Consider the following 12,861-nt stretch of genomic DNA (forward strand, 5'->3'; position numbering starts at 1 on the left):
GCCGCAGAAAGGCACATGCGATGAGTGTAGCTCCGTGTGCGGGGTGCTCGGTTAGACTTGGAAGGGTGGCATGTGGTGGGCCTCACTGAGGGTCCCTGCCAGGACCATGTCCTTCTCTCGACCCTGGACAGGGGTTTGAGTAGGGAGGGGCCTGCCTTCCTGGGAGGAAGTTACAGAATGGGGCAGGGTGGGGAGGGAAGAGGTTTCAAACCATTGGGGGGCATGGGCTATCTCTGGAGGTATGCTGTGCATGTGACCAACTGTGATGGAAAGGCAAGGGCTACTCTGCCTCTAACACCCAGGTCTGAGGCTTTGTAATTTTGAATTTGCCCTCCAACTGGGGGTATAAAAACAAAGGTGTTTAAAACAAAAACTCAACATTGGTTTAAAAGATAGAATTTAGGCTGGGTGTGGTGGCTCATGCCTGTAATCACAGCATTTTGGGAGAATCACTTGAGCCCAGGGATTGGAGACCAGCCTGGGCAACATAGTGAAACCCCTGTCTCTACAGAAAATGAATAAAATCAGCAGGGTGTGGTGGTTCGAGCCTGTAGTACTTGGAAGGCTGAGGTGGGAGGATTGCTTGAGCTCAGGAAGTTGAGGCTGTAGTGAGCCATTATTGTACCACTGAACTCCAGCCTGGGTGACAGAGGGAGACCCTGTCTCAAAAAAAATACACACACACACACACACACACACACACACACACACACACACATATATATATAATTTGACCCTTAAAGAACAGAGCTGTCTTGCACCCTGACTACTTTTACAGGCTTCACTCAGAACCAAAGAACACTAATTATATTTGTCTCCAGGTGGGTCTTGGATCCACAGTGTTTAAGCAAAAGCTTTTCAAAATTCCCCAATACAATTGCTTGTCTGTTAAGAAAATTAAGTATTTCATTAAATAACTTTATAAATCTCAAAAAGCTGTATCAAACATGATCCATGGAGGTTAAATGTAATTTCTTTGTTAGATATTACACCATAGGCGGGCCAACAAGTCAAAATCTCGTCTCTACTAAAAATACAAAAAAATTAGCCAGACACCACCTGTAATCCCAGCTACTCAGGGAGGTTGAGTCAGGAGAACCACTTGAACCTGGGAGGTGGAGGTTACAGTGAGCTGAGATGGTGCCACTGCACTCCAGCCTGGGCCAACAGAGTGAGACTGTCTCAAAAAAAACAAAAAACAAAACTGTATTGCACCATGAATTGACTAAATACTCTGCCCCGCCATTACTTTGGTCACTTCAAAGGTTTCTGAATAGTGTGTTGGGGATTTTTGACTCTCAAAACACAAGAACATTGTTAGAAAATGATAAATTTGACATTTTAAAACTGATTAAGCCTCACTTTGTTACTTTTATTTTTTAAATGATGCTGATGGATTATAGAATTACTGATGTCTAATCCAGTTGAGTTTTGGAGTCAGCCAGGCTTGAGTTAAATCCCATCCCTGCTACTTAATCTCTCTCAATGCACCCCTCCCGTCTTTCGCCTACAAAATAGCATAATTGTAGGTTTGCCTTGGGGGATTCAAGGAAATACAGGTTACAGTGCCTGGTATACCATAAATGCTTGACAAATTGTCCTTGTTACTCTTTCCTTAGATAAATACAAACCCCTGCTCAAGTGAAATGTTTATTTTCTCCATCTTTGTAATTCCAAGTCAAAGTCTGTGGTAGTTGTTGGAAAAGAGAATCTCAAATAATTAACTGGATCTAAAATAATCCTGGCTTTTTTCTAGCCTTTTTTTTTTTTTCCTTAAAAATGTCAATCTAAAGTAGTCTGTTTTTCTTCAATATCTACACAATAAACCAGTCAAAGTGAACCACCAGGCAGAGGGCATGGCGTTGAGCTGGTTTGTTCTTATTGGGTACAGTCCTCCAGGGCTTCCCATACGAGTCTCAGGAGTCTGTAATTACCTCAGTGGATTCCTACTGATGAGAGGTTTTCAGCTGAGCTCCTCAGGCTCCTGCTCCTTGCAGCTCCCAAAATCTGGCAAAAGTCATGACCCACAGACTAGCTATGTATTTGAAGTAAAGATTTCCTTTAAAAGGTACACACAGGTTACATGTAAATTGGGATTGTCCTGCAAATTCTTGATGGTGACAGATATAGTGCCTCCTGTGCAGTTGATTTGAGGCCACATGATTCAATTCTAGAAAGGAATGACAATGGCCATGTGTCACTTCTGGTCCAAGGCATTTAAGAACTAGAATGCCCCCTCCTTTCCTGCCTTCCTCTCCTGTAACTACAGATTGATGTGAATAGAGCCATAAGATGCAAGCAGCCTGGATGCCACAGCCACCACCAGGAGAAGAGCTGTCTTACAAAGTTGCCTAGGGGAGTCACTAAGCCCAGTGTGGGTTTTACATAATTGAGAAACAAATCTTTGGGGAGTTAATTTGTTACTATAGCTTATCCTGTTTTCATTTTACACTTAGTTGCAGGGTACAGGGGCGGGGCATGAACATTTCATATTTTTGGAAAAAGCAATGAAATGAGCAACACAGCATTTTCATGATGCAGTCTAGGCTAGGTAGCCGAGAAAGTTACATGGAGAGAAAGCTCCCATGTTTGGCTTTTTATCTAAACGTTACTTACTAAAATTTATTAAATAACTTGTATATGGTACAGTATTAGTCCATCAGAAAAGGGTAAACGGACACAAAATAGTCATCATTTTTTGTAAAGACAGGGTCTCCCTATATTACCCAGGCTGGTGTTAGACTTTTGGGCTCAAGCGATCCTCCCACTGGCCTTCCAAAGTGCTGGGATTAGAGACACGTGAGCCACCTCGCCCAGGCCAGAACAGTAATTGTAACCTATGTATATTTCTTGTAGAGACCAGGATCAGGCTTTAATTTTAAATTGTGTGGTAATGGCAAACTACTACAGCTGTCAATGTTTCTCCATCATGATCTTAACTCAGTGATCCAGTGAAGGAAACAGTTCAAGTGCCAAGAAGGTTGATTTTTGAGAGGAAAAGAGCTTTTTGAAGTGTTTATATTACAAGTTCAAAACAAGTCGTTTTGTTGCCACTTTTATCTTGCAGTGCCAGGCCACTGAATAAATAAATGCGGGAATGCTGTTCCTTCTAACTAACGTGGCAACGAGAACTCTGCTCTTCCAGATTTTGTCTGAGTATAGTTTTTTTACAGGGATGTGAGGAGGAGTAAAATGCATACAATGAATTTCCCTGTGGAACAGCAGTCCCCAATCTTTTTGGCACCAGGGACTGATTCCATGGAAGACAATTTTTCTTCAGATGGGAGCTGTGGGGATGGTTTCGGGATGAAACGGTTTCACCTCAGATCAGCAGGCATTAGATTCTCATAAGGAGTGCACAGCCTTAGCTCCCTCCCATGCGCAGTTCACAGTAGGCTTTGTGTTCCCATGAGAATCTGACACCGCCGCTGATCTGACAGGTGGTGGAGCTCATGCCTGCTCAACAGCCCATCACCTCTTGCTGTGCAGCCAGTTTGCTCACAAGCCACAGACCAGTACCAGTCTGTGGCCTAGGGCTTGGGGACCTTTGCTTCAGAACATGAAATTTGGCTTAAGCAATGTCCATGGTCATTAGCAGAATGAACATCTTCCATATCTGCCACTGGAAAGTCTATCACTTTTTCTACATCTTTGTCACAAATAAGCCAATTTACAATTCAAGGTTACTACTTCCCTTATTTTGTAATTAAAAAAAAAAATCAGCAAAGAAATACCTTAAATTGCACTTTAGCATAGCGTCATTCCCCTAAAGGTTATTTCACTCCCCAAAACTACAAAGCACATATTCTTCTAGTCAAACATAAGGGTATGTTTGAATATTAAAATGCTATCAACATAAGACAAATAACCTGGCCCATGTTGCCTAAGTGTATTTAAAGTTTCTCATCTTACACCAACTTGGTTGCTATATGGCTAATTCTGCATCTAGAATAATGCATGATCTCATTCTTTCAAGCTGAATTTAAAGCTTTTTCACTAAGAACTATGTATATACATAGTCTATGCTTCTGGGAGACTCACAGAAATTAAACTTTAAAAAATATTCCTACTAATGAAGTGAAAATTCATTGTCAAAGTGAAACATCAATAAATTTTATTACATTAGTTCAGAAACCACAATAGTGTTAATATTCATGGTGGTTTCAACATAAACTCTCTTGACATCTAAACAGCATCCCCAAAGTGAAGGAAACACCAGTTGGGACTCCAACCTGCAGCAGTCCTGTTCCCCCTCGGTGGACACACATGCTTCCACAGTAGCTGTGCGTACTGGAGTGGGGAAAGGAGGCATTACAGAGTGTGCCACAGTCAAGGTGACAGGCCGGGCTCAGACTAAGCAGTTATGCACAGATATGGGTTAAATACAGAAAACTTCCAAGCCAGTAGGTAGAAAGCTGCTGCCAGGTCTCCTGGGCAACTCCTCCTCACATCTCCCATTCATTTCTCAGGCCCACACCCCCCAAAAAATACAATTCATTCCCCTACAGGCCACAGTGACCCTGTGATAGGAGCCTCTTGAACCTCTCTTCTGCTTTTGTGGTATTTGTTCCATTTTGTTGCAGCTCATGCCATTTGGGAAAACTGAAGCCCACTCTTGATGCTAGGTTCCCATGAGGCAGGTGCTATTAGAAATAGTTTACAGACAAGAAAAATAAGCCCCCAGAAAAGTTAGTGATTCCTCTAAGGTCATATGCTCTTAAGTAACAAAGCTGGGAGGCAAAGCCAGGTCAGACTTCCAAACCTGTGCTTTCTTCCACTTTGATCCTTCTGAATATCTTAAAAGGAAGCTAGGAATTTGACAATTAGCAGACAGAGATGCTCTTAGGATGCAATATGATGTAAGATAATTTGAAACACCAAAAATATGACTAATACTAGTAACAAATCAGCCATGCTCATTCTTTGGATACGGTAATTTTAGTATCTGAGTTTGACGTCTGTCATAAAACAGAAATAAGACCATAGTACCCCTGTGACATACAAGACACCCAATCAAGAACAGGTGGGATGCTGGTCATGCACATATACTGTTTGGCCCAAGGCATATAGTTACGTGAACAATCTAAGGTCCTTTAGGTGAAAATGGATCACATAAAGAGACTTTTACATACAGAAATTTTAAACCCAAGTAGAGTTACTTGATGCAATCAGAAGAACCCATTTGTGATCTTAATGATGTAACACCACACATAGGTAATTTCATCAGATTTAAAAGACTTCGAGATAGCGTTCAGGGGCCATTTATTGGTAATAGTGAAATCTCTCCAAAGTTCCAGGGCTTCTTTTTGAGGAGGAGTTACTAGAGTCAGTTTTAAACTTTTTTTTTTTATTAAAGACCAACTGGTACCACTGCAGGGAGAGGAGCCAGGTGTACTTTCTATGCCTGTGACAGTGGGCAGAGGAAGACCTCGGTGAGATGCTGTCTGTAAGACAGGCAGAATGGGGTAGCTCATTGATGGACCTGATCTTTGACTTAAAAAGGCAAGGGAAAAAGATACAGGAACAGAAAAAGGTGAAGCCCACTCTCCATCTTACCGAAAATGGGTCTGCGGCAGGGCCCTGTTGTCTAGTGACTCACAGCCAGCAAGGCTTGGCTCAGATGGCATTCTTCATTTAACCCTTGAGAAAATCTTAGGTCAGGTGTAGTGTGGGTCACATCTGTAATTTTAGCACTTTGGGAGACTGAAGTGGGCAGATCACTTGGCCCAGGAGTTCGAGACTAGCCAGGCAACATGGCGAGCCCATCTCTACAAAAAATACAAAAAGTAGCCAGGTATGATGGCGTGCACCTGTAACACCAGCTACTTGAGAGGCTGAGGTGGCAGGATTGCTTGAGCTCAGGAGGTTGAGGCTGCAGTGAGACTGCACCACTGCACTCCAGCCTGGGTGATAAAGAGTCCCTGTTTCAAAATAAAAAACTTGAGATCTGTTCTTTTAAAAAGATGACAATGTTTGTAGCTATTTGGCTTTCTGTCACCTTTGAAAAGTCATGAAGATTTAACTCACTAAGCCATGTTTACTATATGCCAAGATGTGAACACAGTTAAGAATCTTGCTCCGAGTCTCCAGAAGCTGTGCTTACCAGTTATGTGGCTTTAGCAAGTTATTCCCCACCCCTCCAGATCTGCTTCCTCCTTTGTAAAACAGGGATACTGTGATCTGTCCTACCTCAATCAGCTGTTACTAGCAAGGAAACTCCGGAAAATATGGCAGTTATCTGTGATGAAATAGTATCAATAGGGCAGGATCCTTTTGGCAATTACAGTTCACACACACTGCTACTACTTTTTGTTTAAAATTGCTTCATTTCCTTACCTTCCATTTTCAGACAATCTAATCATCACTTGTTTGAAACCTGAGTCAAGCACTGTGAAAGTATTTCTTAAAATAATTATCACAGGAAGCAAAGCAGACTGCATTTTATAAATAGGGCTAATAGAATAATCTTTGAGTTTTAAAAAGGGATGATGACAATGGCAGCTTATCACATACAGTACCTACTATGAGCTGGGCAGGGTTCTGAGTGCATTTACATACGTGAATTCACTTACTCTTTCCTCACACCACGCTGCACAATGGGTAATTATTCTCCTCATTTTCAGATGAGGAACCAGAAACATAGGTGCTAAATGTCAGTCAACTTTTGAATCGAAAGAATCTGGTTCCAAAAAATTGAGTTCTTAACCTATTTATTGCCCTTCAGGAAGTCATATGGGCCAGGCATGGTGGCTCACACCTGTAATCCCAGCACTTTGGAAGGCCCAGGTGAGCAGATCGCTTGAGCCCATGAGTTCGATACAAGTCTGGGAAACATGGTAAAACCCCCTCTCTACAAAAAGTACAAAATAAGCCAAGTGTAGTGGTGCATGCCTGTAGTCCAAGCTACTTGGGAGGCTGTGGTGGGAGAACTGCTTGAGCCTGGGAGGCAGAGGTTACAGAGAGCTGAGATTGCCCACTGCGCTCCAGCCTGGGCAACACAGTGAAACCTCATCTCAAACAAGAACAAAAACAAAACCAGTCATATGTGTAGGTAATCCACATTCCTATTATTTTAGACAAATGAAGATTTCCAGGTGAAAGCCATGCACTTTGATCCTAACTATATATAACTTTTCTACTCCATTCTCTGGCTCTCTGCAACTAATTTTAAAAGCTGGTTTAAACACATTTACTCAAATCTTTCCTATTCAAAACTTAGAGAAGAATTCTCAAAAAAGAAAAAAGGAACGAAGGGAAACTAGGGGAAGGTAAATGGAGATGTTTTATAGGAAATAAAGCTAATTCAAATGGAAAAACAAGTTATATAAATTCCTAAAACTGCTGCAGAATGAACGAAAACAGGAACTAAACTCTGATTTTAAAATTAGCTGCTAAAAGCACTATTTATTTTTGAGACCGAGTTTCACCCTGTCACCCACACGATCTCGGTTAACTGCAACCTGCACCTCTGGGGTTCAAGTGACTCTCATGCCTCATCCTCCTGAGTGGCTGAGATTACAGGTGCACGCCACGCTAATTTTTTTGTATTATCAGTAGAGATGGGGTTTCACCATGTTGGGCAGGCTGGTGGTCTCAAACTCTTGACCTCAAATGATTTACCTGCCTTGGCCTCCCAAATTACAGGCATGAGCTACTACACCTGGCCTAAAAGCATTTTTTGAATTAGATTAAATCTTCAGAACATTGAAATTTAGTATGTTTGGAAGAAAAGTCATTAGATAATATGTCAAAATGTAAAGCAGAATTAGAGAAAGATCTGTCAATGGACTTTTAAATGTGTAAAGCTATATAACTTTCACTCAAAAATCAAACAGCAATGTAATTACATCTTAAGAGTAAATTAATCTAGGTAACCCGTGCTGCTTACCGCTAAAACACTGCTAATAGCATGAGGGCAATCAACATTATTGCATTTAATAAGTAATGATGAACAGCAAAACACACAATCTACTCTTTAAATGTTTCAGTGAAGCTCTTCACCATTTTGACTTCATGTAATGAGGTGTTTGTTCACATTTTATATGCCATTTAAACTCATGGAGTTGTTTTAGAAGGAGATGTGAGTGTTAAAAAAAAGATTATTTATTTTTGAAAAACCTAAGTATCTCCTCCAACTCCCAAGTTACAAATTGGTGTGGTTTCTACGCTTACTTCCTCTCAACATGCACACACTAAAGCTAATTCAAATCAAAGATTTTAAAATTATATGCAAAAACTGTAGATTTTACCCTCCATCAGTGCTGACTCCTTGAGAGAGGCCTTGGCTAGCATCTTAAGGATGTGGGACATGCTTTAATTCTTAGGACAAACACCAGAAGACTAGAAAACAAAGCCTCAAAAAACACCAGTGTCAAACAAAGCCTGTCAGAGTGACCCTGAGCTCATTTAGCAACAGTCACCAACTTCCCATGTGAGGGTAAAACTAAGTTATTCGGTGTGGCTCAATTAGACATCTTGGACCTGCTGGGTTACTGGCATGTTATTCAAAAATCTGTAACATTTATTTGGAAAACTTTTAGAAGGAAGATAGGGGTCTGTAAGTTGATTCATCTCCTACACAGCTTTGATTTTAAAATGATTATTACCTAAACACAGGTCAAGAAAGCAATTTCATTTCATGGCTTGTTTTTCCCCTTTTCTGTGTTCTGACACTAGCAGTCGCTTTCATTCATCGGAAAGTAAAATGGTAAAGCAGTGACCTAGGTCTATACCTACTAAGCTTCCTGAACCTTCAGTTAGACTTACCCATTCACTTCATATCTCCCCAAAATTTTAAGCAAACTGGGCATTTTCTTTTAGTTCAGGAATTTAAATGTCACTTTATGAATATAGTACTTTATAATTCACGATGATGAAAACTTCAACCAAACTGAAAACTTGCAGGTAGCATCTAAAGCACTCAACCAATGCTAAGATTTCATTACCGTGGGTTTTTTTTTTTTTTTTTTTTGAGACAGTGTCTCGCTTTGTCACCCAAGCTGGAGTGAAGTGGCACTATCTCCGCTCACTGCAACCTCTGCCTCCAGGCTCAAGCGATTCTCCTACCTCAGCCTCCTGAGTAGCTGGAACTACAGGCGCGTGCCACCACATCCAGCTAATTTTTTGTATTTTCAGTAGAGACAGGGTTTCACTGTGTTAGCCAGTATGGTCTCGATCTGATCTACCCACCTCGGCCTCCTAAAGAGCTGGGATTACAGGTGTGAGCCACTGTGCCCAGCCATGTCTAGTATTTTTAAATAGGATTTCTATCTGCTCTACAGAAGAATGGGTATAGCCAGCCCTTAAACCACTCTTAATAGTTCTAAGTGTTACTTACCCAAGTAACACTTGATAATCGTTATTAGGTTTAACTTTTACCAGCTTGAAACAATTTATACTTGTCTTGAAGTATACTTAAGGAATTTATTTAGCTGATTTTTAAGGAGCTAAGTCAGTCAACATCCTACCATCTTGAAAGCTCCCTTCCAAAGTAATTTTCAAAGTCTTTACATTTTAACTGTCATTGTTTATTACTGTTTTGGCTATATTCTCTACAATTTCAGCAGCATTTTAAAGAGACAATGTGTCTATGTACAATGAAAAAAGAAAATGGCTTGCAACATCAGAAATACAGTTTAACTGTACAATATTAAAGATAATCCGTGGTAAGTACAACCTCCTTTTTCTGCAACATGAACAACTTACATGTAAGAATCAGCCTTATGAATGTGACAACAAAGAAAAAGTCCTTACAGGAGTGAAATACAACATCCTGAAAAATACTGGTTTCTACCCTACAAGGCAGTTAGAAAATGTTCACATTTTAACAAATCTGTACAAATCACAAGAAATTTGTTTATGGGACTATCTTGCTGATAAGAACTTTCTAGAAATGTAGAATAATCATGAACAATTAATTTATAAATCTAGCATCTATGTGCTCCACAGCCCTAGAACCCAATTAACTGATTTAAAGAACTCAACATGTCCAACATGGATCATTTTTACATCTTGATTGTTAATGAATGTCTGCTTTTTAATATCTCTGATGTACAGTCAACTTGCACCTTCTAGGAGGTCATTTAATTTTTTAGCAAAGAAGCAACATCATTTAGCAGCAATTAGAGCGCCTTCAAGAAGACTTAAAAAAAATACAATATCCAATTAGAAAAGCCATATTTTAAACATTTGTACAAGAATAAGCTGCTGAAACTTAGTAATTGAAATATGACATCTGTACAACAATTTACAATAGAGCTAGAAGGGAATTTATCATTATCCTGCATAGAACTGGTCTGCATTTGGTTACATACTGTCACCTGTTTTGATGAACAAGGCCTGGTAACAAAAGAAAAATACCTGTGAGCAATTCTAATGTGTTGAAAACACTGACAATATTACAATTTAGTGAATTCAACTGATTTCAAAACAAGCAGCTCACTTTGTCAAAGGTGTAAAGTATTTAGAAACAACAGCTCTCCCTTTACTATAACCAGTGAAAGAAAACGGACATGTGATCTCGAGGTACAACTTGGTAAAAGCCAGAATAGGCAAATGACAAAGCCTAACTTTGTCCAAAGATTCTAACTCTCACATTCTATTACTATAAAACACAACTGTCACTGTCATTCAGTTCTTACTTTGGTTTCAGCAGATTAACTGCCAAATGCTGAAGAATGTATCCAGGCACTGTAATTCGTGTGTTAGAAATATGTCTCATATTTTTCCATGTTTTTTTAAATAATGAAAAACTACCCTTCATATTAGAACTCTCTAGTAACAACCAAAATGTATTTAAGTATTAAAAACGTTATTTACAGTGTTCCCCCAAATGAAACAAAATGTGTTTTCTTCTAGCTTAACATGGTATTCCTGTTTCTGTTTAACAGGCAGTCATCCTTCACTGCTCAAAATTATAGTCAGAAGTGTGCATTTATTCACTGTCCATGATCCACGCTCATACAAATGACACTATGAGGAACTTTCAGTTCACAAACAAACAGTTCTTAATCAATCATGTCTTATGTAAAAAAAAAAAAAAAAAAAAAAAAAACACTCAAATGCTCTCAAACTCAAGTGTGCATCTGGAAGCAATTCAAAGATATCATGCCGATCTTGGAGGAAAGTCAGTAAGTAATTATGCTTGAAGAAGGGGGTGTAGGGGATGCTGTCAGCCCAGCCATGTGTAGGTTCCCTGAAGAATTTGATCTTCTCATGTGTGGGAGAAGGTATGGGTCATTTGCCAGCTGGTGCACATCAAATCGATCTTCTTTTCGATATGCCAAACAGCGTCTTATAAAGGCCTCAAAAAGAGAAAGAAAAAGTCAGCAATTATGATCTTTTTCCCTTCTAAATATCAATCAACTGAGTCAACAGAAGGATGGACACATTTAAGACGTAAGTAGATCTCATTTTATTGGAAGTTCAAACCTTAAAAATTCTGTATCAATAAAATTCTCACTCCAAATGCACTTCATCACTTAAGGCCCCTACAGTAGTTCACTTTAGAGTCAAATTACTATTGCAACCATTTGAACTTACGCTGGAAAGTTGTTTCTGCTTATGAAATTCTGAAGACTTCTTTTTCTAGCATTTTTCTTCTGCTAAACAGTCCTCCCACCCTCATCCCATTTTATCACTTCAGTTTAGCAAAGGGTAAGATGCCATTTTCAGCTATAATATTTTTTCCTACTGACATAAATACTTCAGATGAAGAGACCACTGAAGTGACACTTCCGTTAGGGATTTTTTTTCTCAGGTTAACCCTATGCATCATTACACTTCTGGAAAAGCTAAATAATGGAATACAATCACTATTTTTCTCAAACCAATTTTACTTAGTTTTTCCTTGAGAATAAATAGCCTCTTAAAAAAAATCTTTCCCTAAGTGTAACACATTTTTAGAAACGCACACAAATCCTAGGTACACATCTATGTAACTGGCAACCAGATCAAGAAAAAGAACCTGTGAATCCCCCTCGTGCCCACTTTCAGGCACTGGCTTTGTCTCCAGTTGAACCTGGGTAAACTTTATCTTGACTTCTAATACCGTACTTGAGTTTTGCTTGTTCTGAATTTTATATAAACAGAATTATAAATTATGTTCTCCTTTTTGCCAGGCCTCTTTCACTCAATATTAAATTTCGAGGTTCATCCTATTATTTTTGCAACAGATAAAATATTCTCAGGAGATAACTGGTAATTGTTTTCCTTTCTCACTGCTGACACTACAGATTCATCTATACCATTAAACAGAAGTATAATAACATTAAAAATTAACTATTTTGCACTTTCTTTGCTTTGAAATTCAGAGAAGTAAATTTTTCCCTAAAAATATACCTAGCTATTCTCATTTTACCATAGCTTACTGTTTATCGGAAATCAATCTGATCCCTTAGAGGTCTTATCTTTTTTATCTTTAACAAAGTTTCAGAGAGCACTTTGAAAAATAAGATGAAGAAAAAACATCAAGACTGACATGTTAGAGTTTGAAAAGCAGAAAGGCTATCAGTAGCAAGGTTAAGAAGTCTGCAACAAATAATGTACTTAAAGATGCCCACCCCGGGAAAGTACGTGGCAAAGATATATTCTGTAGGGATACAGAAAACGGAATATAGGGATATTATATATTATATTACATTATAATAATAGGATATACATTACATAATTATATCCTATTAATAATATATTCCCCCCCCACAACAACACCTTAACCCTTCTTGGATTCCAGATCTCAAAAAGGTGACTGTGGCACCTATAAAGAGCCTAAAGACAGAACCAGAGATGGCTCAGTGAGACTCTGCCTTTGGCAATTCCACTCCTCCTGGCCATTGTTGTCAGTATTAAAAAAAAAAAAAGAAG

General features: G+C 39.2%; 1 protein-coding gene across 6 annotated transcripts in view; it reads right to left on the bottom strand.

Annotated features, from left to right (window-relative positions):
- Positions 1–10,729: 10,729 nt before the first annotated feature.
- TLK1 (tousled like kinase 1) overlaps positions 10,730–12,861 on the bottom strand; it is a 170,271-nt gene continuing 168,139 nt past the window's right edge. For all 6 annotated transcript variants that reach the window (XM_064373373.1, XM_012468540.2, XM_064373372.1 and 3 more), the window contains one exon: positions 10,730–11,303. In XM_064373373.1, coding sequence (XP_064229443.1) covers positions 11,127–11,303 — 177 coding nt within the window. In that variant the 3' untranslated portion in view covers positions 10,730–11,126. The remainder of the gene's footprint in view (positions 11,304–12,861) is intronic.

The sequence above is a fragment of the Aotus nancymaae genome, unplaced genomic scaffold, assembly GCF_030222135.1.
Source record: "Aotus nancymaae isolate 86718 unplaced genomic scaffold, 86718_ANA_hifiasm-v0.15.2.pri h1tg000008l, whole genome shotgun sequence".
In the NCBI taxonomy this organism is placed as follows: Eukaryota; Metazoa; Chordata; class Mammalia; order Primates; family Aotidae; genus Aotus; species Aotus nancymaae.